The sequence below is a fragment of the Dryas octopetala genome, chromosome 1 (genome assembly GCF_963921425.1).
Source record: "Dryas octopetala chromosome 1, drDryOcto1.1, whole genome shotgun sequence".
Lineage (NCBI taxonomy): Eukaryota > Viridiplantae > Streptophyta > Magnoliopsida > Rosales > Rosaceae > Dryas > Dryas octopetala.
This window is the reverse complement of record NC_141366.1, coordinates 2,832,060-2,858,456: the sequence shown is the minus strand read 5'-3', so window position 1 is coordinate 2,858,456 and position 26,397 is coordinate 2,832,060. Positions and strand designations below refer to the sequence as shown.

General features: G+C 36.3%; 4 protein-coding genes and 1 non-coding gene across 11 annotated transcripts; 2 read left to right on the top strand and 3 right to left on the bottom strand.

The window, feature by feature from the left end:
• Positions 1–389: 389 nt before the first annotated feature.
• On the bottom strand, positions 390–1,328 carry LOC147296432 (protein FAR1-RELATED SEQUENCE 5-like). The gene has a single exon (XM_086229142.1). The coding sequence runs from the start codon at positions 1,326–1,328 to the stop codon at positions 390–392; it is 939 nt and encodes a 312-aa protein (XP_086085268.1).
• Positions 1,329–5,118: 3,790 nt separating this feature from the next.
• On the top strand, positions 5,119–6,385 carry LOC147296430 (uncharacterized). Its single transcript, XM_086255482.1, has 3 exons — positions 5,119–5,473; positions 5,786–6,016; positions 6,124–6,385. The coding sequence occupies exons 1-3, from the start codon at positions 5,234–5,236 to the stop codon at positions 6,163–6,165; spliced, it is 513 nt and encodes a 170-aa protein (XP_086111608.1). The 5' UTR covers positions 5,119–5,233; the 3' UTR covers positions 6,166–6,385.
• Positions 5,618–5,689, bottom strand: TRNAG-UCC (transfer RNA glycine (anticodon UCC)). The gene has a single exon. It is a non-coding gene; the product is annotated as a tRNA-Gly (tRNA).
• Positions 6,386–6,667: 282 nt separating the features above from the next.
• On the bottom strand, positions 6,668–21,453 carry LOC147296429 (RNA helicase, ATP-dependent, SK12/DOB1 protein). Of its 7 annotated transcripts, none has more exons than XM_086246447.1 (26): positions 21,261–21,453; positions 20,555–20,667; positions 20,394–20,464; positions 18,712–20,195; positions 18,094–18,351; positions 17,603–17,863; positions 17,452–17,520; positions 17,100–17,178; positions 16,272–16,441; positions 16,042–16,149; positions 15,377–15,478; positions 15,086–15,286; positions 14,819–14,929; positions 14,055–14,122; positions 13,481–13,871; positions 12,839–12,994; positions 12,649–12,759; positions 12,326–12,379; positions 11,522–11,779; positions 10,803–10,912; positions 10,021–10,174; positions 8,591–9,056; positions 7,975–8,189; positions 7,632–7,870; positions 7,112–7,238; positions 6,668–7,032 (listed from the first exon to the last, which is right to left on the bottom strand). In XM_086246447.1, exons 4-26 carry the CDS (start codon positions 18,844–18,846, stop codon positions 6,820–6,822), a joined length of 4,056 nt encoding a protein of 1,351 aa, XP_086102573.1. In that variant the 5' UTR covers positions 18,847–20,195; positions 20,394–20,464; positions 20,555–20,667; positions 21,261–21,453; the 3' UTR covers positions 6,668–6,819. The 7 variants fall into 7 exon arrangements, with proteins under 7 accessions (XP_086102573.1, XP_086102578.1, XP_086102557.1 ...); XM_086246452.1 differs by having other exon boundaries at positions 20,407–20,464; XM_086246431.1 differs by having other exon boundaries at positions 20,580–20,667.
• A 1,544-nt stretch (positions 21,454–22,997) lies between these two features.
• SR45A (RNA-binding (RRM/RBD/RNP motifs) family protein) lies at positions 22,998–25,796 on the top strand. Its single transcript, XM_086229877.1, has 7 exons — positions 22,998–23,122; positions 23,589–23,611; positions 23,727–23,798; positions 23,901–24,009; positions 24,178–24,327; positions 24,760–24,823; positions 24,903–25,796. Exons 2-7 carry the CDS (start codon positions 23,589–23,591, stop codon positions 25,583–25,585), a joined length of 1,101 nt encoding a protein of 366 aa, XP_086086003.1. The 5' UTR covers positions 22,998–23,122; the 3' UTR covers positions 25,586–25,796.
• Positions 25,797–26,397: the final 601 nt, after the last annotated feature.

Genomic DNA, 26,397 nt, shown 5'->3' with positions numbered 1-26,397 from the left:
TGATGCCTTGATGTGTGTATGCTGCAATACTAACAATGAGTGTATATGTGCCCAAGAGGTATCAAAGGGAAGCTGGCTAGAGCCAAGTTCCCTTTTTAGCTTCGCGTGTGCACTTTTCGCCCTATTAATAGAGTCAAGTTAGTTTATATACAACACAATATAATAATTAACAAGTAATGCCAAATATGTGAAAGTGTTTACCTATTGGAAGTTGTATTACCAAAATGCATACATGTGTCTGTCCATACAGCCACAAACTTCTCCTTGAAAGGTATCAACCAAGTGTCCTTCAAATAGTCAATAACTCCAGGAACCCAACCGAACTTAGATTCAATCTGCTGTAAGTCTCTTAAATACACATCTTCTGACGTTGAATTTACCAAGGAATACTATGAACTATAAAACTTATCCCAATCATCCTTGGTTCCAAACTTTTTCTTGCAATTTGCCATCACATTTTTGCTAATGTGCCACCTACACAATAAATGTCTAGCAGTAGGAAAAACTGCAGAGATTGCATTCATGAGTGCTAGATCTCGGTCTGTGACAATCACACCAGGAAGACAATCATCGCTGAGTAACGACCTCAATCTAGTCAAAGCCCAAATGTAATTGTCTTCCTTCTCATAACTAATGTAAGCAAATGCAACTGAGAAAGTCATGTCTGTGGATGTGACCCCAACAATCTCAAAGAGTGGCAGACGGTACCTATTAGTCTTATACGTGCAATCCATGATCAATACATGTGGAAATGCACGTAAGAGATCAACACAACCAGGGTGGCTCCAAAACAAATCAGTCACAATATCATCACCACCAGAACATCTATGCCACTCAAAGTATTTGTGTTCAGATAACTTACTTAGCAAACACTGCATTTCAGTTTTTCCAGCCTTCTCTTTCACCCTATTGCGGTGTCTGACATTGTATATTGTTTTGATTGTTGTTGTATTCGAATAATCCCTTTCCTTCAAGATGGTCAGAATCTGCTTCGGTTTCACTAAACTCTTAGACATATCCACCAATAAAGAACTCTCTGTTTCAGATAATCTCCCCACAAATGAGTGTCCTTCACCAGTAACTAAAGCTCTATGGTTATGCACTCCACATACCACACTTAGCATCCATTCATCCTCATTACCAGTTTGCACACCCTTTAATGAGAAGGGGCATCCACATCTTTTTGTAGTAGAGTCCCTACCATCCTTAGGACGTTTTACTATACAACTATCAGCATCATACTTGGATGGCCTATGGTGACCACTTCGTTCGCAACCAAGGAACACTCTAGCTTTCTTCTTCCCCACCCCTGCTGTATTAGACCTCATTATGACAATGACTATGTTGTTCGTTCTTCCTTGTGCACGTGCCCAGCTAACCAATGCATCCCTCGAATGAAATATCTACACATATGAAATTTACATTATTCACATTTCAACTACATTTGCAACATATATTTCCCAAATAACAAATTCATACCTCGTTTGTTGTGAATTCATTACTATAGTCACGTGAGTATTCGGTCAAAACCTTGGCCTCGACCTCGACCTCGACCTCGGCCCCAATGTAGTCCTCAACCTTGCTGTTTCGAGTAGAAGCACCACCATATTGCTCAGTCGGTTCATCATCCTACACATAAAACATGAAAATAATGTCAAAACAGTACGTTCGGTATAAGGTTACCGAACTTAATGAATCTGTTCGGTAGAAGCTTACCGAACGAAATCATATTGTTCGGTAGTAATCTACCGAACCAATAACCTTAGTTCGACAGTTGACTACCGAACAATATCGATTTTTGTAAACAAAATACTTCATTCGACAGATGTCTTCCGAATATATGTACAATGTTCGGCATGTGTCTGTCGAAATTTATAAGTTCATTCGGCAAACAGTCACCGAATGGATTTTTTAAAATTTTTTTGTAATTTTCATTCGGCAGCTAACCACCGAATATGTTAGTTATGTTCGGTAGTCATCTGTCGAACAATGCAGAAACGTTCGGTACTGGTTCGCCGAATGAACCGCGAACAGGAAATGAAAAAGACGAAAAAAAACTCAAAAAATTACGATCATACCTCGTCGGAAGGCGAATACGGGACGAGTGAAGGCTCCATTCATGAAAATGAAGACTTATTTGGCAAAATGGGTAAACACTTTCAATGAGGAAAAATGAAAACTTAGGGTTTAATGGAGGAAAAATGAAGAGAAGAGGTTATGAGAGGAGGGGGTGTGCAATGAGAGTATTTTGGCTGAGGTTTAAGAGTGTTGGGTGAGGTGTGTAAGAGTGTTGGGATGGGTGTGTAAGGAGAGTTTTTTTTTTTTCAAATAATAAAGGTTGTCCTTTTTGGTCTTTTCTCTTTGTGTCAATTAAGTAATTTCACAAATTAGGTTGTTAGGGGTGTGCAAATAGCAGCTCCCGTTTATAAATTCTTAATTTTTTTTAAAAATTGTAATTTCCTTATTAAATCAAAAATCGTTTAACTATTTATTTGTCATTATGATATATGATCGATTTATGCATTTATCAAAAAATTGTCCATGATTCTACTCATCATGTTTTACAAAATATTTCGTTAAGAAAATATAGAGTTCCGATTATTAGTACATGTAAAGAAACTGAACAATATACGCAATTCTTCTCTTTAAAAAAGGAAAAAAGAAATCTACCATCTTTATAGAAGGTTTTCGGCTGTACATATTTATTTTCATAGCTAGTTGACGCAAGTGTCTTTCTCTTGATTTGGAAGTATCATCACCTGAATATCTCTGTGTGATCGCGTGTCTGTCTTTTGCTTTTTTCTCTATGTATTTCAATGCTTTATTTTGGGCATAGGTTCGTTAATTCCCACCAATATGTGGCAACATCAATTCAATAAGATAAGAGCAAGGTGCTTGCATATGAGCTGTGTTCTAATTTGTTGTTTTTCTCTTGGAAGTATTCGAGACAAAGATTTCTTGGGGTACTATGCCGTGCATTTATTAAAACTAAAAAGAGCGTATGAATTAAATAAAATGTTTTCATTAAATACGTTAATTTATTAAAAAAACTATAACGATCCATATATGAATCATCCATCTATGATCTTTCTATATATAAAGATTTAATTAATTATGAACACTGAATGAAAATTAAACGATCAAACTATCATGATGTATAACATTTCCATGTCTTCTTTTTTTTTTTTAAACATCACGATCAAACTAAATAAGATCTCTAACATTTCAATATTATTAAATCACAAGATAGTTAGGTATACTTGCATGCATTTCAAACTTGAAATTTGAGTGTAAATGGAGGATAAATGCACTCTATATATAGCTTCGAGCCCGCACATATATAGCTTAAACTTGTGGACAAATTTGCCACAAACTCATCACGCGTCAAGCTCATTAAGCCCTCATGGCCCTCATGGGTATGACCCCTAAACAGCCTCCAATATTTATTTGAGGCAAGATGGGACAGGACAAGTGGACAACCAATAACTTAGCAGGTGATCATAATTATTGCATATATAATTATGTACAAATTGTACACAAAACTATTTGATGTTATATGTGTTTATGCTCCTTGTGAGTAATGGTGGCCCAACCATTGGAGACAGATCTCAATTCTAGTCGAGCGAATACTTGACTAGAGTTGAGACGTTAATTAGTACTGGAATAAGATCTTATACTAAATCAAAATATCATTCTAATATTACGTGGTTTGTTTTGATTAATGGTTGAATTTGCCCATGACAATATCTATATTTTTCTATTTCATGAAAAATAATCAGCGATTCAAATCATTCCTATGTTCTTAGATTTATCAACAAAAACATGAATCTTATTTATCTATAATTTTTTTTTTTTAAAACTCAAGGAAATGAATGTCAAAATCTTGACACAGTCCTCCTCATAATAATGATGTGGTATGATGGTTCTACAAGTTCTTCTCTTTTTGATGGTTACCGACTAATGCAACAAATTCAAAAAAGTTAGGCAAGAATCACTATACAAAAACATAATTTTAGAGACAATTTTAGTGGCAATCGCTATCATTCATTCATCAAAATCTCCCACATTTTGGCATGAGTGTTTGGAGGGTTGTATATATTCAACTGTGGTTAGCCACATTGGGGCTCTGAATATTTTATGATGTTTTTTGCACTTATAAAGCAGAGTACATGAAGTAATAAAGAATATTTCTACAATTATATCACATTTATTGTCACAATTTTATTTTACAGAGCCAACAGTTCACACTGCATTTGTGCATGTTTTGCACATATTTCTTGTTCTTTCTGATAAGAAGCAACTCATATAAAATTTATATGGTCGATGACATCGATTCTGATCTCTAATTTTTGAACTTTTGTTGTATTTTGGTCTTTCAAAATTATGACTTCTGTCTTAGGTTAAAATGATTTAGCCTATGTAAAAATTGGTCATTTCATGAAAATTTTGGAGCATTATACCTTGACAGAAGACAAGAGTCCAATCTGCACTGCAATAACTAGCTATTATTTGGTCCCATATATGGCCATTGGGGAGAGACCCCCACAGGCCACAACTAAAAAGAACTAGACAGGGACGGTTCTGACTTCTGCCTAAAGGCACTATGCTTGTCTTTGGAGAACTAGGCAGTCAATGAAAGGGTGCAGTTCTATATGCACCCCAAGATTTGCTTAGAGCGCCCATCTGGGTTTGTACTTTGTAAGTTTGCGTGTTGGGTGTCCTGGGCAAATTTTTGGGTGCATATAGAGCCCTAGGACCAGGCCCAAACTAATTTCAGTCATATTGCTAACTCAAAATTTTAAGATTTGGGATCTCTGAAGCCCAAAAACATCATGGACTTATAAAATGATGTTGTATACGTGTGTGATGATGAACAGGTACAACAGGTGAGGCAAACACTGGTCTAAAATTAAAGATGATGAGACCTCAAATTCTAGAGCTGAAGAGAAAAGCCCCAACGATTGAATTTGCCACCTAACAATGCCATCTAAGCAGACTGGATAAGATCACTGAGATATTATTCTCTTCCAAGAGTTGGATATTTTTGGGTCCCAAATTTCCACCAAATCAAAGCCATCTGAGATAATAATGCAAGCAAAAATATCTGACTCTGCCATTGAAAACCCTCTCTTTCATATAAAACCCAGCTTAAGAAAGAAATTTTTTTTGTAGGAAAAGAAACAAAGAAAGAGTGAGAGCCCAAAAGAAAATATAAAGAATCACAGAAAGAAAAATGGAGTGTTGTGGGAGGAGGCCTAACAGGAGTGACATTCATGTGTCGAGTGAAGAAGAGGCAGAGATAGAGTCAAAGACAAGAGACTACTTCGATGGAGTGACTCCTAAGCGTCACTCTAAGCCTCAACGCAGTGAATATTCAACTCAGTATGTGGATCTTCTCTCTAATTCTAATCATAATAACCAACACTCCATTCCTGAACTTGAAGAGTTCCAACGTCTCGAAAATGATTCTCAGGTTGGTTTTCGTTTGTGTTTTTTTTTTTTTCTGGCAAAAGATTCATCAAACACTTCAATTAGATTTTAAGATATTCCTTAGTGCCGAAAAAAAAAAAAACAGATTTTAAGATATTCTTTGAAAAGGCAAAAAATAGGTATGGGTTGCGTCTGCCGGGAGTCGAACCCGGGTCTATTGCTTGGAAGGCAATTATCCTAACCGTTGGACTACAAACGCTTTGCGTTTGAAGGGCGGTTTTAAGAATATATTTGATTTTGTTAGTTAAAACTCTTGCTTCAATTACACTTTTTAATTTTATTTTATTTTTTGCAGAAAATGGTTGTGAATGGAAGTGAGGTGGGTGAGGAATTTGTGGAGACAGACTACTACAAGGATCTAAACTGCATTGACAATCAACACCACACCACAGGAACAGGGTTTATCAAAGTAAACGACACAAGTGACAAAGGTTACAATCTAGCACCTGACTCCATCACTGACTTCCATGCCTCTTCCCAGTGTAACCCAGCAACCAATGACTGGATTCCAGAGCCAGCTGATACAGTAAATCAACCAATCACTGCTCTTGTTTAATTTCCATTCATGCTCATCACTTTCTGATATCTGAATTGGTCCAACTTCAATTAATTTTGTATCTGCTTTTGTTGCAGCTACCGCTTGCTTCGGGAAAGCCAAGCAGAAGTGACAATTAGGATGGAGTGTGGATCTTCATTCCTTTAAATGAATGCAGCTCTTCAATCATTGGTATGCCTTGGATTGAAGAGGGTTAACTGTGTTATGTAACTTTGTATGCTGATTCTATCCACCAGAGGAAGTCAAATATGTAATTTTAAATTTCTGAGCAAACTCTATGAAGAGCCAGAGTAAATTATTCCCATGAATGCAAGTAGTTGTTCTCTTGTTTTGTTTTTATTTTTAAGGCAATCCCTGTAAGGGCTTAAAATACCAAAAAAAAAAAAACGGAGACTAACAGAGAGAGAGAGAGAGAGAGAGAGAGAGAGAGAGAGAGAGAGAGAGGGGGGAGGGGGGGATAATTACACATTGAGATAGATAGATGTTTCACAATTGAACACAACATTTTCTTTTGGATTTTTTCGCAAGTTTGTCAGCTGGTTGACATCTGAGACTTAAAAAAAAAAGAACTAAATTTGCACAATGACAAAACAAATGAATTAGGGTACAATACACAAACCATACGAGACCAAACATTGAGAACTTCATGAAATTCAGCATATGGAACAGGACATCAATTAATGTACAACAAAAAGGTTATGTATGCTTATCCAGATCCTCCCTTTTACTTACAAGGACGAATTGGAGAGGTGTAGCTTCAACTTATGAGGTAGTTACACTCCAGTGACATATAAGCTAGCTGCGAATACAATGTCACGCTTTATTGCATTTGAAGCTGTTTCCATTTTCTTGTAGAGAGCAGAATTGCCCATAATAGATGCAGCATTTTTGAATTCGCGGCACGTCTCATCAAGTCTGACAATGGTCCGCACTATCATGCCTTCAGGAACATCTGTAAGTTCACAAATATCTGCAAACGGGGTGCCCTGCGATAATAATGACATGTGAGATGAACTGCTCTGACAACAAGTCACGGGAATAATAGATGAAATTCCAATATCAAACCTTTGCCCATTCATAAACGACTTCAACAAGACCAAATTTGAGATTCTCTTCGGCGTACTCCTCAGGATTTATCTGAAGTTTGAAGCGGGCTTGAAGCTCGCCTAGTTTTATTGCTGTATTGTACAATCTGAAACGAAAAAATATCCAATATTCTGGCTAGGAAATCAAATATATATATTTTTTTAAACTTTGTCCGAGTTCAAAATTAAGCTAAGAGATGAGGATAATATAAAACACACAATTACAATAACAATAACAATTATTTATATGTATGCATGCAGGTACCCAAGCCCAGAACTTCATAAGACACCGGGAACTGAAAATTCTAGGTTCACAAAGAGTTTGAAATGTTAACATGATATGATGGCCATACCTAGTGGTTGATTGTAGCCTCTAAATGCAAGCATAGAGTAATACTACCTAAACCTATGCATATATTTTGTATTAAAAGAGATATTTAAGCATAGAATTCTTCAGGCACAGGAGAAAGATTTGTATGTGGAAGATGGGGGAGAATCACCTCTGTTTGGCCTGAGACAGTTTTGGAGTAAGAGAAGGTTCAGAAGTATTCTTCTGCTGAAACACAAAGGCAGACATTAATGCCACCGCTTCTTCTGGTTCCAGGTCATCCAGTTGGTCATCAAACAAACACTCTGTGCACATCAACTCCTCCCCAGAGTTCATCTCACATGCAACACGGCCTTTTATTTGAACTACAAGGTCAGCATCTATACATCCAATTTCCTTTAGAACATCTATCTGGAAATACACAATCAAAATACCAAGAGGGACACGTAAGTGTTGAGACAATTTATACCAACCAAAGCATATAAGAAAGAAAGATTCATATCATGGAAATGTACCCGGCCTTGAAAATCTGGCATTTGTTGAAGTGCTTCATCTGACATTTGAAACTTAAGAGCATCAACCTCCTCACTGTGTCTCTTTATCTCTTTTGCTAACTTAATGTTCTCCTCCAACTTTATACACCCATGGCACTTATTCTTTGCCATATTTTGCAACAAGTTAGTCCACTTGTAGTATGATTCCACAAGATTCATGTCTCTCAACTTCAGATCTGAACGAGAATCACCACAAAGAGAATCAGCTTAAAGAGTGAGTGAAACTATTAAAATTTGGAATTTATCCAAGTCTTCTGCACATTTTAACAAGTAGTGTACTGGCAGAAGCAATTACATTAGTAGGCTTTCTCAAACCCAGTATTCATGAACCTAACAGAAATAATCACAGATAAGAGAAAGTAAATGCGAAACGGGATATCGAATCAATGAGTGGATAGTTGGGAATTATGATTTCCCTACTGTATAAAAGATCGTACAAAGGGATGCATCGTAACTCTATATAGTTGTATTCAAGTGCAAATTTATCTACGATGAATATTATTATATATTCATAATAATACAACAGGAGTAACTTTAGCAAACATTATATGTTATTTTGATTGACAAATAGATATACCGTTCAAAGGATCTAAGGCTGGTGGGTATTTATTTCCATCGGATTTTGTTTCCAGTAACTGTTGAACTGTCTTGGAGTAAGCAGCACTGCTACCATCCTCAAGAAGCCGAACTTGGTCAATCTTTATTTTACAATTGCATATGCATAAGAAATCTTTGTTATCTACTCCTCTAACCTCGTAGCTCACCCCAGCAGCAGAACCTTGGTGTGGTAATTTTATCTTGATGACACCGGATCCTTTGCGAGAAGTTGTAGTAGAACAATAGAACTCGTCATCGCCACGTTTGGACTTCGGTGCCATGAAATAACCTTGTGGAAAATTGGTGTTTTTGCCATCTTGTAAGTTACCACTAGCAAGGGGAGCTTGCATTGTAGACGGTAGTTCAGGTTTCAGCACTAAAACAATGTATTGTTTATTATTAGTAGAAGGTGCTTTCAGAATGACTCCAAGCAAGTGGTCCTGGGCCTGTTAGTAAGGCATTATGCAGGTTTAGCACACCCATAACTAATCTAACAAAGAACCAGATAAATCTTATAAAAAAAAAGAACAAAAAAAAATAGTACCAAATAAAAACCTCAATGACAATACAGAAGAATTTTACTTGGAACAGTTCAGTATGAGAGACACCACAATAGATGCAGATGGTTTAAGCTAACAACAATCATGCTAAATGTGAGGACTAGAAACTGCCAATCCAGCACCGATCCACCATATAATCATGGAAAAAACCACTCCCTTAAATTTCAGTTTCAAGGGCAGAGGAAGTGAGAGTGATATGGCACAGGGTACTATCCCAATTGAACCTAGAAGTTTTTATAACTTGCTTTTGCTGCTATCAATCATTTCAAAGTACAATTGATAAGTTCTGAAAACTTATTTTATTAAAATTGGTTACCAATATTTTCATTAGGCTCAAGCTATAGAAAACTCAAATTCCATATACTGTCAGTTCATTCTAGGATCATATCTCCCAACTTTTGCATGGAAGTTGTCAGTGAAGACTCCAGCTCTGGCCAAGTTTTAAGGGAAATAGATTGGGTCATTTGACCATGGGGAAATAATCACTTGAAAAATAACCAAGTCTAAATCTATTCAAATCACAATATCTCATTCCTTTTAACACTTTTCCAACCAACGCAACATCAGATGACAGAACTCATTTTTTATTTTATTTTTTGATAGGTAGTCCACATATCAGATGCCAGTAGCTTACATGTATCTTTACATATCACGTAAAGAAAATTAATCAACAAAATCCATGCTGGAAAATGATCATATCTAATCACATATTGTTAGTGCAGGCTTGCAGCACAATAACAAAATCCAACAGAGTAATACTGCAATTCAATCCCGAGGGAGGAAAAAGAAAGCAAAATAAACAATTTAGGTTATAATTGGAATGAAATTGTAAAGTATGTAAGGGACTCACTGATTGTGATTTCATGACTACCACTCTCCCAGGTGTAAGAAATTTTTGAGCATCAGGGGACTGCATAACTGCCTCCAATATATCCTTGCTATGCTTCTCAGCTTCTGTGTACATGTCATAATACTCCTCAATAGCAGGTTCACCTTTTATACATCTACATGTAAACAGCCAAGCTTCATGAATCATTCATATATGACGAAAGACAAAATGTAACACCAAAAAAAAAAAAAAAACTGCAGCATCTAACAACTAATAACCTTCTATTTGCTCAAGTGTCTTAGATGAAGCTTTGACAATTAATTATTATCATAGAGATGCATCCACCCAACTAACTGGTAAACAAGGACAACCCATAGGCAATTGTTGGGAAAAAAAAAAAAATCAATTTTTATATCACTGGCAAACGCGAATATGCTATTACAAGTTCACGAATGCTACAAGTGAAACTTGTATTATTAGATCAATATGCTAACTCAGAGTGGAAAATACCCTCACAATGAGATAATGATATATAAGCCAAAATCATCATGATTCCAAACACAACCATCTGTAAACATCACTCGATTAGCAGTCTTGTAAACTTTTAAAGCTTGCATGCCGGACAAAGTAATACAACCACATTTAATAGGTTACCAATGAGTTGAATTAAGCAAGCATAAAATATCACCTAAGAAATAACATATATCCTGACATACAAAGGACCTGTGTGGAAGCCCATGTAAAGATTATACATTACATTACAAAACAGATAAGTAATAATCAAAACTCTGCCATGGACCTACTCAATAGCTTTTGTAGGATGAGCAAGCTTTCGCATCAGAAGTTGCTGTTGTTCTGGTAGTTTCTTCTGAGCATGGAACTCAGCAAAACTTCTTTTCAGCATGTCCTCCACCTGCATTGATGATCCCAACCAATTTTAGAAAAATGCACTCGTTAAAACTGCAGAGATAAAACTTTAACTTGTACTTATGATAGGAAAAGAAGGCTTGCACTCTTCATAAACACAGAACTAATAAAAAGAAAAAAAAAATCAATATAATTTAACTGAAAATCAGCCTTTGTTGATAGAATACTGAGAGAACGGGGTTAAAATGCAGAGGACATCCCTTCACTGCAATGGACCCAAGATGGCCAGTATATGCAGCCTGAGCAACCTCTGAGGGGTACTTTTTCCCTACTTGTGAGCCTCAATTAAATATTAATCTACCCCCAAATGGATGTATTTTCAGTATTAGGTTAAGGAAAGTTTACTGATTTGGCTGAAAATATAGTACCAATCTGTTTATAAAAAACATATATTTTTTCCGCTCCCATAAAGCTACAGAAGTTATGGATGAAGAGTATTTGTGTATTTATCTAAAGCTACATGTACAAAGCTGTATGATTTACATTTAGCTCCTACAATTTGAAGAGGGACTTCAATTTTTGAAAAATATTATCTGCAATCCTTTTCCCTTTCCCCTACTTCTATGAATGGAGTTGATATGAAATAACTAGGTACCTTCAGTTCCTCAACACGAAGGAGATGCAGGATCATAATATAGGTAAGCCGAAACTGAGATTCAAGCCTGGTTGCACTTCCAACTATGACATGCTTCAAATCCCTCTCATCTAGGATTTCATCACGGCACATTACAATAACTGTACCAATTTTATCTAGTCCTCTTCTGCCTGCACGGCCTGCCATTTGAGTGTACTCTCCTGGCAGTAATTGTCTAAATTCCTTGCCATCAAATTTCCTTAACGTATCAAAAACAACCTGCAAAAAATTTTAATGCAAGTTAGAATTTTTAGATAATAAAAACATCATATCTGCGACTAAAGCATAGCAAATACAAATAGGTAGAAGATGCCTTGTCAGTTGTCACTAACCCATCTGTCATTTTGTAAGATACATTATTTAGCGGAAAAGCAAAAATTTTGTCATAATTGAATTTCCAATATCCATATTTCCTGATATTAAATATTAATCAATACAAAAAAACCACAACTAGTACAGGACATGAAGTAGCTTTGCGGCAAATTATAATATATCTAGGAGTCATAGACCATGTCCTTTCTCGTTGTAGATTACAGAAGCTCTACTGACCATGTTATAAGAAGTCAAATAAAAGCATTTACTGGACTAGCCTCAAACTACAGAAATAAATGCTTCAATCAATACCAATTTAAACTATAAAATTGGTAAGGGATAAAATAAACCACCAAAATTCTTGAATTTTTTTTTGTTTGGTCAACAAAATTCTTGATATTGTAGCAGAAATTCTACTTCCAATTTTGGCAAAAATTGCCCAACACAACTCACCGTTCTAGCTGGTGCATTAACCCCCATTGCAAATGTCTCTGTTGAAAACAAAACCTACAACAATAAAAGAGAGAAGCATTAAAACATTATAGATCCAAAATGACCATAGCAACTCAATACATGAGAAAATAACAATAGTGAAACTTCAACTCTAATGGCTATTAAAACACATACAAAAAAAAGAACTATTTGCAATATTTCTTTTAACCTCTAAATATCACAAAACCTCTAGAGATTATCAACGGTAACTGGCGAATCATTTTGACAAAAAAAAAAAAAGAATGTCATGAAACAGATATGATCCAGAAGTAACATAAATTTACCTTGATCACACCACGACAAAAAAGCATTTCAACAACTTCCTTAACAATTGGAAGCAGTCCAGCATGATGGACACCAATCCCTCTATGAAGAAGGTTCTGAACTCTGACAACCTGTAAATCAATTCATATTATGTCTGAGGCCCAAGGTTATTTTATTAATCAAAAAGAAATAATTGGTATGCAACTGAACCTGTGGTAAATTCCTGTCTGATCCCTTCAGCCGCGAAAATGCTTTGTCACAGAAAACACGAATCTCACTTTTCTCAGAACTACTTGTGAGGTCAGTCCCATACATACTATAAACTGATTTATCACAGCGATTCTTTGAGAAACAAAATATAACCACCTAGGTAGACAAGTCAAGGCATTGAGAGCAAGAGTACAGAATTATTAGAAGAGAGTGTAATACTAACACATGCATTAAGATTACACAATAACTCTCTGGTTCCTTAGTATGAACACAAATTCCAATATTTGCATAGACTTTAACAACAGTTTGGTAGATACTAGAAGTGAATATGGAGGGAAACAAAGTTACTTATGTTAAATATGAAAATGATGCAGAAAACATATTTGGTGGTGCTTTCCTTTTTCAATTTTAATTTATTTCTCTATTTCAGCGGAACAACCTGGTTTTTAGTTGTTTTTCCCTTTTCATTTTATTTTATTTAAGAAAAAATAAAGCAATAGTAAACAATTCACCCTAAGAAGTTCTTGTAGTCTTATTTTCACAATGACTAGAATCAAATGAATTTTAAGCAACATGTACTGTAGGATCTGGCCAAAAACAAAAAGAAAGGCATGCAGCATAGGGAATTATATTTGAACATACAGGTAATAGTGATTTCTTTGAAAGCTTGTTAATAAGCGACAACCACGAAAAAGCATCTGATCTTCTTAGACCCCAACTGTTCATGCCATTGCTGTTGTTTTGATTTGCTCCACCAGTTCTGGATGGATTCCCTGAATTTTGGGAACCAGATTGCTTCTTCTGTTTTCCCCAATTTGAACTTTCACGTTTTTGAGATCCGGCCCCATCATGAGAAGCTGAACCTGGAGCATGTGATCCACTACCACCAGTGGCACCACCCATATTCTTTTTCTTGAATGCATCTTTCGCAGCTTTGAACCCCTGGGGAATAAAGCTTTCACTTTCACATATCTTGTAAAGTTCTCCAGAGTAAAATAAGCAGTGCTCCAACGGGACTGGTCTTTTTGTAGTTCTGATAAAAAAAAAATATTTATGCCCTCAAATATGAAAAGAATGTGAATAAGTTGAGAATGAAACATTACAAACTCCCGTGCTGCCACATCCATACAAAAATGAAAAATAAGCAATGATGAAAATAAACCAGATAATTTATGATTTGAATTGTCTCAGAAGGGCCTCACAGATTCATGCTTACCCAGTAACACGGATTTGCTTTTGCTTTGTCCGTCCAATCCAGTCAGCAAACTCAACTTTGTTTGGTACCTACAAATTGACAATTAACACATCATGTGATGCATCTGCTGCTGCAAAAAGAATAAAGGGGCTGGGTAAAACAAAGGCCAACCGCCCACATATCCAATGCATAAGTATCTTTACACAAGCCGAGAGTTTAGCTTAAAAGATAACTTCAAAGTTAAAAACTAGTAATATAATAAGTAATAGAACAGTTATGCCATTATTTTCATGACAAGGGACCAGGCTCCATGGCAAGGTAAACAAGCTATTCCACTTGTTACCAAAGTTTCAAATTTCGAAAATAGGTAGTACTTCCATCCCTAGCATTCAGAAACAATAGCCTACAAATTCCACAGCCCAGCCAATATACCGTCAAAAAACAGCAGAGATAATGGACAGTGCTTTCATACTTGCATGGAAATATACAGGTTATGTGGCAATAGCATCCTCTTGCACGAAAATACCAATCTTATATCTGGTATCATCACCCAGATTATTTGGACAAATCATCTAATCCCAATATTTGGTAAGAAATGATAATTTTTGAGAACTTCATTAGTTATTTTCCTAATATACCTAATTTAAAATTTACCTATTCAATGACAACACTATACTAATCAAAAAAATTAAAATCCCTATATCTTCGGTAGATATAATCAAACTTCATATTTGCATATTTCTTTCATAGTGGTATTGAAAATAATATAAGGAAAAAGTAAATACCGTAGCAGAAAGGAGGACAATATTGATGTGTCTCGGAAGCATAATAATAACTTCTTCCCAAACAACACCTCTTTCGACATCATTGACATAGTGCACCTCATCAAAGATAACCTATCTCCTCACACATGCAGAAAGAGTAACAAATATTTCAGTAATTTACTGAAAATGAAACAAAAAAGGAAGAAATAAAGACAATGAGGAACTTAATCCATAGAAAGGACGGAAATTACTGTTCAAAAGAAAATCACAGAAAACGAGCCCCTTTACCCATTCAATATCACGTATTATGTCAGCACCACGATAAAGCATTGACCTCAATATTTCAGTGGTCATAATGAGACAAGAAGCCTCTGGCCTCAAGCTAACATCACCAGTGAGAAGTCCAACATCGAATTTTCCACAGAAATCCCTATATTTTTGATTGCTGATGGTTTTGATAGGAGCAGTATACACAGCTCTGGTGCAGTGCTGAACAACATTAACATATGAGACAGAATTAACAAATAATCAGATATATACAAGAAAAAATAGTCACCAGTTCAAGGATTCAGGTTGTACTTTTGATGCCAAAGCGAATGCATATTCTGCAACAACTGTTTTTCCAGCTGATGTGTGAGCAGCCACAAAGACGGAGTCCCCCTTTTCAAGATAATAAATAGCCTGTAAATATCACATCGCAAGAGAAGGAAAAGTTATTTAGGCAGAAATAACTGAATTTTCAGAGCCGCTCTTGAAAAGAAGAGATAGTCTGTACACTATGACAGAGAAAGGAAAAAAAAAAATTAAAAGAAAGGAGCTAAATCATTTGCAACACACAAAAGACTTCTAGCTGTAAAATCTTTTTAACAGAATCTCACAATTACTGGGGCTTGAAATTTTTAATCACAGTTCCAACATGAGATGTTGCATTATCATGATATCTAGATCAATTGTGTAAACCAACTGTTGAACTTATAACATATTATTTTTCCATCATTAAAACTAAATGGTATTAGTTAAAAGAATATGAACCGACCCACAAGACAAGGTAAATCATGCTTAATAATTTTATATCAAAAATATATATGTCAGCATTTTATACCTCTAAACAAATCATTGGGTAAAGATCAAAGTTTGCCATTTTCACGTAATAGTAATCAATCTATTAATGGTGGACCCAGAGGAAAAAAAAATCAATATACTAAAAAGAACATAATAGAGGAAAGTTTGGATAAACTCAATACCTCCTTTTGGAATTTATCCAGTTCAAAAGGAAAATCAAGCGCTTTGTCAGGAACAAGATCATGAAAATGCTCTGCAATCTGTTCTGTACCTCCACTAATAGCCCAGGCCTGCCAATGGTGAACTAGTTAAAAGATAAAGCAGTGAGCCTTGCTCACTGCAAAGCAATAAACGTGATATGTCCAACTATGAGAAAGCTTCCGTAAACTGCTACTTCAAAAATAATTACCACCTTTGGGTGCTGTTCACCATCATCACCAGTTCCATTAAATGACTTTTCTCCCGCCCCAATTGACAAAATCTCATCCAACACAGATAATTCAGGCTCGCAAGGATTGCTGGTAACATCAACCTCATTTGCTTCATCCTCTGACTTAGCAGACTCTGATCCTGACAATTGACCTTTGTGGATGGCATCCACATTAGCCAAAAGAATACAAATGAAAAATAGAAAAATCAAAACAGAATTAAGAGTTAGATGCTCACAGAATTTTGCCCCAGCCCAAACTTCAAAGTTTCTGTTGAATAGTTAAAAACATATGCTTCTTATTCCTATTATGCATAATTTTTTCCAAGAAGATCACTCTTATTCATCGTGAACCATAATCCCAGTAAGGATCCAAAAATGTTCTTGATGATGAATGGTTGGGAAGGAGGGGGGAGGGGGGTGGGTTGAGCTAACTTTGCACTGTAGGACTTATCACAGAAGCACGGTTCATTAACCCCCACAGCCATTGGAAGCTGAAGTCCAGTGTCAAAACAAGATCTTGGAATGTGTCACAATTCTGCATAAATATACTTTGTCTACTTGAATTTTCTCAGCTAACTTGGTATTTTAGTTTCAATCTTAGTTGAGAACAAACTGTAAGCCTGTCAACCTAATAGAGCCAAGCCAACCAGAGATCATTCAAAGGCAGTGATATGTTAAATCTTCCTATGTCTGCCCATAAGCCAAAGCATCAAGGTTCTGTAAATTTATTTATAGCTATAAACCCATAAAATCATAAAACTATAAACAAAACTACGCATGAATTGTATCAAATTTTCAGATTATGCATACCATCTCCTTCAAGGACATCCTCTTCCCAAGCCTTCTTGAACAAGTCATCAAAGTGTACAGACAACTCATTCTGCAAATGCTACCAATACATAAAAATAAAACAAAAATAATTGTCAACTTAAGATATGAGACAGCTATAATCTACAAAATTCATTTCCCCACCCAACTGTGCATGCAAATATATAAAAGGAACCACTGAGTTTTTAAAATCATGATTCACTTCATGACTCAGTAACCACTAAATCCCATAAATGCAAGAAAAGAAACGCATGAGAAATAGATTTTAATAGGTTTAGAATATTTTTTTCCCAAAAAAAAAAAAAAAGAAGCAACACAGAAAAGCAAAACTGACCAGCGTTTCATCCAATGCGCTACTGAGTGAACTTTGATCCTTATATACATTCCACGAGCATGGATAAGCCTTCCAAAGAAGTTCATATATCAATATGATGATTTCTGTAATATTTAATTTTATAACTTTTAATCTAGATGACAATTAAAACCTTGAGATCCCCAAGGTCCAATCCTTGCTTAAAGCTTGGAGGAACAGCCTGAGCAGGGCCACCAATCAGAAGTTCGTGTACCCATTCGCTATTGGAAGCACCATTAGGAAGAATTCTTTCAAGAGATTGGGAATCATCCAAGCCACCTGGACGGAAAGGGCGGTTGTTGATGCTTCCCCATACAAAATCCTTTGCTGATCCAGACATGCGAGGCAATGAACCAGACTCATGACCTTCTACTGTAAGTTCTGATACATCCACCTAAAACAATATAATAAGCAAACTGGGCCACAATTAGAAGCACAAAGGTAGCAATTGTAACACTAAAATACTGCCTAAAAAAAAAAAAAAACTCTTGGTGAACTAGATTCCAATAAAATTTAGAAACAATAAATAAATTATCACCCCATTGTGATATTGTGATTTTAATTTCCCAATACTAAGCTAATCAAAATGTGTAGGTAAACACAAACATTGAGTGAACCCCATACCTGCACAGATTTGGGTTCCCAGTGACCTCCCACTGATCCATTCTTCTGGCGTCTAAATGGTAATTCCCATGTGGGAATCACAACAGTGCGTGGCAATGATGGCTCCAAGGGTACTTTTGCCTTGTCAAACCAGTCAAAATCCCACTGCCTACCGACCTTTTCTGGAGAAAACTGTTCAGATTCCAATCTTGGCAATAGATACGTCTCCTCAATATACTCTTTTATTGATTCAGGCGTTTCCCTAGGAAATGCAGGTGGCTGATACGCAAAAAAAGAAGAAGCATAATATTAATTAATACTGGAATTATGAGTGGCAGTCTTGTGAGCAAATTGAAAACGTTCTTCTGTTTTCAGAAACAAGTTGTCAAAATCAATTTTGGTCGCTTGCCCACTTAAGCATTTAAGCGTTCTGGCACTATCTACAATACAACTCAGCTTTCAAATGCACTTATACTAAAACCCAATACATGCATACATAATGGTAGCCATATTAAGCAAATAAGAAAAAGAAAAGAGAAATCCAAAAGCAAAATCAAACCCTAGCAGCCAAAGAAAAGGCATGGATGAAACGCAAGAAATTTGCAAGGGAATTGCGAAGTGGAAGGAAGGAACACTGACCAGAACGAAATCAGGGAGTGACTTGACGGGGTTGGAGCGCTCGACGGTGGAGAGGGGCTCGAGCCTGAGGTGGCCACTGTGCCCGGAGAATCCGACCCGGAAGAAGAGTTCGTTTGCTGCTTCTATTGGATCCATATGCTGGGTTCTGGGGATTGAGTGTTCCCCTCTGCTTTAGAATTCCAAAGGGACTTGGATTTTTCGCGGGTTCTGTTTAATGGGTCCGAGAGCGTGCCTTCACTGTCACTAATTCACTTTAGTGGGATTCGAATTCTTGGCCCGGCTCCGTTAAATTTCCAACCAAAAACTCGCGCGTGCAAACATCACTTTCAGTTTGAAATAAATCATCGTATCTTCCTTTAAGCCTCCAAGTCGGTGAAGTGGCGCGTGTCCGTGGGCTTTTGATTTGTTTTTTTTAACGGGAACCTTCTATTTGGGTAACAACTAACAACTAACAAAGTAACAAGAGAGGCCATTTTAATGTGAACAATTAACCTTAACTATTAAGAAAAATAAACCGACGTCAGATGAAAATGGTGGTGTTTAGTTGCGGAAATGAAATGAGAATGACAATGGATTTAACATAGGAATGGAACAAAAGGAATGAAATGGTTTTTTATTGTTTGGTTGCAAAGGGGAATAGAAGTTGAAATTAAGTACGATCTCAAGGGGATCGTGGGTGTGGTACCTTTATTCCGAGTTCAAGGCCTAGGCTTTGGGTTCGACCTTAGGAGCTTGAGGCTTGGGGTTTAGCTCGGGTCTAAGGTCCGATGCTCATAGAGTCATAGTCCAAGTTTTAAAGCTAGGGACAGGCTCAAATCCAAGGCTCAGGGTTGGGATTAAGACTCGAGTTCGGCGGGGTCCACGGTTTAAGATTCGAACTGGGGCTGCATTACAATATGAGAGATGGTGGTCGAAAATCGAAATGGATGCCTGTCAACCATGATATATGAGCATGGAAGCATTCCTCCAGCATCCTACTTCCAATCTGTTTGCAACACAAACCAAAAGAAAATAGCTCCTGCTCATGCAATTGGCATCTGTAGTATAAAATTAATATAAAATGTCAACTCATCAACAGGGTTCAAGATCAATGCAAAATGAAATTCCTTTTTTCTTATTGAGTTAAAAATACTCTTACACTGACACAATTATTCTCAATTTGCACTTTCACCAACCGCAACTACAGTCAAGGTGTCTCACACTTCCATAGAGAGGACTCAAATAACACTCAAGGCCATACAACTAAGCTGAGAAGAAGAGGTGGGTGGAGGGTGGAGGGTGGAGGAAGAGGTATACCTGAATAATCACATCAATATTTACCCAATTACAGACAGAATCTGATAGTAGAACATGGTCAAGATGGTCAACAAACAATACATCATCTTCAATTTCAGGAAAAGCAGTCAAAAGCTTTCTCAATCGTAATCTCGAACGAGATGTCTGCTACAACAGGCCACTGAAGGTGTTTAGCCGCATCTCATCTTCTGAATGTTTTGCACCAACAAGTAGAAGCCGGTTAGTCCCTTTAATTACACTTAAAATCTCTAAAATTTGGCCACAACCATCATTACATGCATGAGCACATTGTACTTTAATATACCAGCTAGTGTTCAACCAAGCTACTAGTGTTTTCTACTTCTGGTGCTCATAAGCATACAAAGTATCTATGAACATGAAAGTACCAAGCCATGTTACCAGACACGGCAAAGGTAGGTGAAAGGCTGATACAAACTGGCAGGAAGTGAGCCTCTTTCTGCAAAAGAGGTATATGAACAGTCAGCCTAAGAAAATACTAACTGAATAACATTAAATGTTTATCTGAGACACAAATAGTAAGTGCAACCTCACAGAAGAAAATGGACAATTACCAGCACCATCATGTCAACCGCAGTACATCTTCCACCTGACAACAGAGCGTTTAGGCATACCTACAAAATCTTGTCACTCATAAATGGCCTACAAACAAATCAGCATCCAAATAAGTATAAAATCCTTGAAAAAAAACAAAGTGTCCCAGAAATTTATTTCAATTGTCCATGTTTATCAATTTAAGCATAAAAAATTGGGTAACTAGATGAGACAAACAAATTGAACTTCCTAAGAGTACATCTTGCAGTTTTGGTGTTGGATTTCTCTGTTGTGGACCAAACATAACAACTAGCCTGAAAAGGTTACATCACAATCAAAGCGACGACTTAGGATTTAGGAATAATTGTAACTGCTTCTTTCAAGAATAATCAAGACCTTCACTGCCTTACGTTTCAGTTATTATCAAATTGAAGTACTCAGCAATAAAAAAAAAAAATTATAAAACTCTGGAGAAAAATTATAAAAATTACTGCATGGCCACACCAAACCACCATGTCCTTGGTCTTTTCCTGACTTGCGATCAATTGTTCATTCTTTCAATTCCAAAACCATATGCGAACATGAACCTCATGGAACACATAACAGTAAATTGAACAAGTAAATTCAAAATCACATTCACAATTCAATGCACATTGTACGCACGAGTAAGCAATCAAATAAGTAATTGAAGATTTAATTACCTGAAAGTCTGAAACCTATGAATTCCGCTACAAGTGGAAGGAGGATTGAGTTTTTAACTCCTCGACTGCCTCTCCGATTTTCAAGCCCTAGGCAGGTCCCGATCGCCAGAACACGGTACTCGGTGGCCGATTTCGGTCACCGGGCCGTTGAGGAATGGGAAAGGGAATGGCATTACGTATGGAAGAGAGAGTGAGTGAGGCATTGTGTTACTGTTGCTCTGGTGGGTTACCGTTATAAGGAGACTTTGGGCTTAGGCGGTGCGTAAATTTTACGCTGCGTAATATTTACGCGGTGTCTGATATTTAGGGCTTGACAGTTGGGTATTGGGTCATGAGCCCATTAAAGGATAATGTCCGTTGTTAGAATTTGGAAGAGTTGGGCCACTCGGATGAATAGCTTCAGAAGCTCGATTGGGCTTTGGTTTTAAACGAATAGAAGTTTTGTCATATCCAATTTTTAATGTGGGGAAGTTTTGGATCGAGTTCAACTTTTTCAATAAAATTTTGAAATTTACTTTTTTTTTATCAGAAAGGAAGGGTTTTTTTTTTTTTGACTGAGGTAACAACCTGAAAAAGATAAAATTTGAAATGGTTATTTACAAAAAAGTATAAAACATTTCAAAATTACAAATAGGTCAATGAACATTCATAAATCTTAAAATAGTCACCATTGACTAAAAATGAATTAAATGAAATTATGCATTATATAAAATAAGACATAACAAATACTAGAAATTACAGTCAATGTCATTAAAATAAAAACAATAGACTGAGGCAAAAGGGTAAAACGAACTCAAAGAAAAACCAATAATAGGCTAGGAGCCGTAGGATTATTGATCAAAACGTAATTTATAAAATTATATAATTGACTAAAATGGAATAGGAAATTTGATATTGACTTCTTTGTAATTTTGAAATACTTTATTGACTTATTTGTAATTATCTATTTTTTGAAATCATATTAATAAAATATAAATATTAAGTCTATGTTAATGAGCTCGAGCGCTCGATATATATATATTTTTTTTGGTTTTTTACAATATAATCATTATAAGATAGTAACAATTATTGTCACTACGCAATAACGATTGCCAAAAATTAGCATAAAAATAATACCTATATATATAATTTATGCTCTTACATAAACATGTCTTTTTTTTGTTTGTTACATTACATAATATGTAAAAAATTAATGAAGTATCACACGAAAACAAAATTCAAACTTATAAAATCACATTTACTCTAATTTTAAAAATTGAAGAAGATCGAGTGCTCAACCATGTTTATTCAAAAGCTTGTGCATTAGATAACTTAGGTAGTATTAACATCAGCCATTGTAGAATAAATATAGTTATTATTTATTGAAAAAAAATTATATCAGTTAATATTTTTTAGGTGAATATTTTGTTTCTAAGATATTTTTCATGGCCAATAATTATTTGGTTGCGAATATAACTTTGTTTGGAAATATGACTTAAGTTTAAAATTCATAAATGATAAATGATAAATATTAATAAATTTGTTTTTTCGAAATGCTTATTTATTTAATAAAAACACCTCGTGGCCACCACGTGGCGTAGGATGGTGATCCCGATTCGAACGCCTAACCCCAGATTTACTTATTGACATAAACCACGAGCCACGTAAAATTAAACTGCATTTTATTAAAGTTTGGCGTCCGGTCATCCAGAACCTTCTCCTAACTTCCGGCCTATTTAAAGCTTTCGCCACGTACAGTTGCCTTTTCAATCCGTAACTGTTTCGAGTGGTCGAGGTGCAGCAATTCGTACCGAGCGAGAGGAGCGAGACAGAGAGATTGATTTTCAGTCCTGAAATTGAATTCTCTGCCATCAATTGCTACGGTTAGCGTCTCCTCTCGTTCTTCGTCTTCATGGATTAAGTTGTTATATGTTTTTTTTTCTTTTAATGTCTAATTTAATTACTTTATTTTCGTGTTCCTAGCATAAATTTACAGATAATTGTAGTTTTATGCAGCCTAATAATTAATAACAACTTAATTTTGATACATGTTTATGTTTAATAAATGACAGTCGCAACATCACAAGTTCTGGTTTTGTTAATCATGGATGCAGTAAGAGTTGAACGAATGAATAATGAATTATCTTTCCCCTTGGACGAAGACAAATTTGATATAAGAACGTAAATTGATTAGTAGTTGGGAAATTCTAGTTAACATTAACACTGTATGCTGCGCATATGTATTAATTTATAATTTTTATTGGTTTTCCCTCTTTCTCAGTCATTTTTTTTTTTAAATATAACTGATCTGTGTTCTTTTTTTTTTTTTCTGTTATTGTTTCGGTTTAGATGTCGTACTCCAGAAGGTCAAGGTGCGTTTTGTTCAGAAATCCTCCCTTTTTCTCCTGGGGTGATTTTGATGTTTTGGCCATTTTGGTTTGAAATATTCATATTGGAATTCCTGAATTGCATTTCTTTTTTGTTCAGGTATTCCCGCTTTCCTTCCGTGAAGCGATACAGTAGGTCCCTGTCGAGGTCTGTTTCGAGGTCCAGGTCAAGGTTGTGCCTTTAACCAAGCTGCTTTTCATTTGGCCCATTTTATTGAATCTTTTACATTAATTGTTGTTTTTATTCTGTTTACGCCTTTTGATTTGGTTTCAGAAGCCCATCAAGTGATGTGGACAATCCTGGGAACAATCTATACGTGACTGGACTGTCACCTCGGATTTCAAAGAGAGAACTGGAGAAGCACTTCGCAACTGAGGGAAAAGTATGATTGATATACTACCTTTTCAATTATTATTGTTGTTGTTGTGATTTGGTTTGATAAATCCAATAGACTTGAGTTGTGTAATATGTCATATGGTCACATAAGGTTTATTCCGAATTTTATTCATGGTTTTATGGTGTTCTTACTTTGACTTGTTTGGGTTTCTAGGTGATGGATGTCCATCTTGTGGTTGATCCATGGACAAGAGAATCTCGTGGATTTGGGTTTGTTACCATGGAAAATGTTCAGGCGGCTGACCACTGTATTAAGTATTTAAATCGCTCTGTACTTGAAGGCCGTGTAATTACAGTGGAGAAGGTAAATGTTCCTTCTTTTTAATCCTGATAATTGATCAAGACTGGTTTTGTTCAATCTGTTTCTCTTTACTGCACTGTGTTCAACATTGTATCAAAATTCTAGATGGTTCCTTATTAGTTTTTGAGTTTGAAAGTTGTTTGCTTCTTTCCACTTGAAGTTTTTTGGCAGAGCAGGTTAGCTGTGTGTAGCAGCTCTTCTCCAAATTCCAATCTAACAAACATATCAAACACACCAACAAGTATCAGATCATTGGGGTTGTATGCCCTGCATTTCTCTCTTTTACTAGAAGTTATAATAGTGTTAATTTTCAGTTATATTCCTATTGCCCTATCATATTTTTGTACTCTATATGATTGATTTTTACTGGCTGTATCCTATTTTGGTATCAGTTGGTTGGTATTTCCTTGATCTAATTTTTTTCATTTATTTCAGGCTAGAAGGCGGAGAGGACGAACTCCTACTCCAGGAAGGTATCTTGGGTTGCAAACAATTCGTGGTAAGTTGTTTTGATGGCTGATTCTACATTGAGATTCGTGACTTGTTTCTATCCTCTAATTTCTGTTATTTTGTTGTAGTGCGTCGGCGAACCCCTAGCCACTCGCCTCCACGCAGGTCTCCTACCTACTCTCCTTATCGAAGGAGCTATAGTCGGTCACCTCGTTATTCATCTGACCAAAGTAGGAGCAGATCATATTCTCCAAACTACAGAAAGCAGAGGTCATACTCTCCTGACTACAGCAGGCGGAGATCTTACACTCGGTCGCCCTCCCCTTACAGCAAGTCACCAGTGAGGCGATCCTACTCCCCATATGACTCCAGAGAGTATTCACTAGATGATTCTTACTATGGAAGGAGGCATCGCTATTGTTCTGTCTCTCGCAGGGCAAGGAGTAGCTACTCATGCAGTGTCTCACCCAGGGCAAGGAGGAGCTACTCACGCAGTGTCTCGCCGAGGCCTAGGAGGAGGTCCAGGAAGGACTTCTCGCCCAGTGTTTCTCCTGAACCAACTAGGAGGTGGTCCAAGAGGAGCTACTCACCTAGTGTTTCTCCTGAACCAAAGAGGAGGAGATCAAGGAGGAGTTACTCTCGGAGCATATCTCCTAGACACAGGAGCTCAAGGTTTTACAGGGGTTCCTCCAGGCGAAAGTGCTCAAGGGATAGTCTTTCCAGTTCTAGCAGTCAGAGTCCGAGTGTGAGTGCAAGTTCCAGATTTATTTCAAGATCTGCTAGTCCAAAGTCTACTTCACCTTCACCATGAGGGATGTGTTACTGTGCATGTCTAGCTTTGTAGGGGTTGTTATTTCGTGTTATTGGCAGACTACTATGTCATTTTGATTTCGTGGGGATTGTATCTCGACTCTTGAGATGCTGTTATTAGTGGAACACTTCGCTGTATATTGTGGACAAAGTTTGTCTTTCTAGTAGAAGCATTGATGCCTATCAAAAAGTTTATTTTCTTTTGTTCTTAATTATCACCCTGTATAATGGTTTGGTCTGGTGTTACCTAGGAGGCTAGGAGATGTAGGAGCTTGGAAATGATTCCTGTACAATATATATATATATATATATATATAATTTTTTTTTTTCTTCTTTCTTGGCCGAAAAAAAAAAATAATAAGTCTTGCGTTTGAAATACATGTGATGTATTCGAATCCAAAATGTAGTTCACTGGAAAACAAAGTGCTTAGTTTTGAGCACGTTCATGTTTAAACCGGTTAGATCATATTCATGTTGATCAGACTAGTTGGTTGGATCTAGTTTAAATTCGTTAGATCAAGTTTATGATGTTGATCCAGACCAATTTTGGGCCAACTGTTAGAATTAGCACCTGACCCATTGGTTCAAGGGAGATTTAAAATTCAATTTATTTTATGAATTTTTTTTAGACTAAGATCGTAGTGATTTAGAATTTTTAATTAAGTCATTTTATTTTATTTTTTTGATGATTTTATGTTAAGTTTTAACTTTAAGATTTTAGACGGATGTAGCCTCTACAAAGCCTACTCTACACCATAGGAGGGAAAATACCCTTCAAATAGAAAGAAATACCCTTTAAATCGAAAAATAATT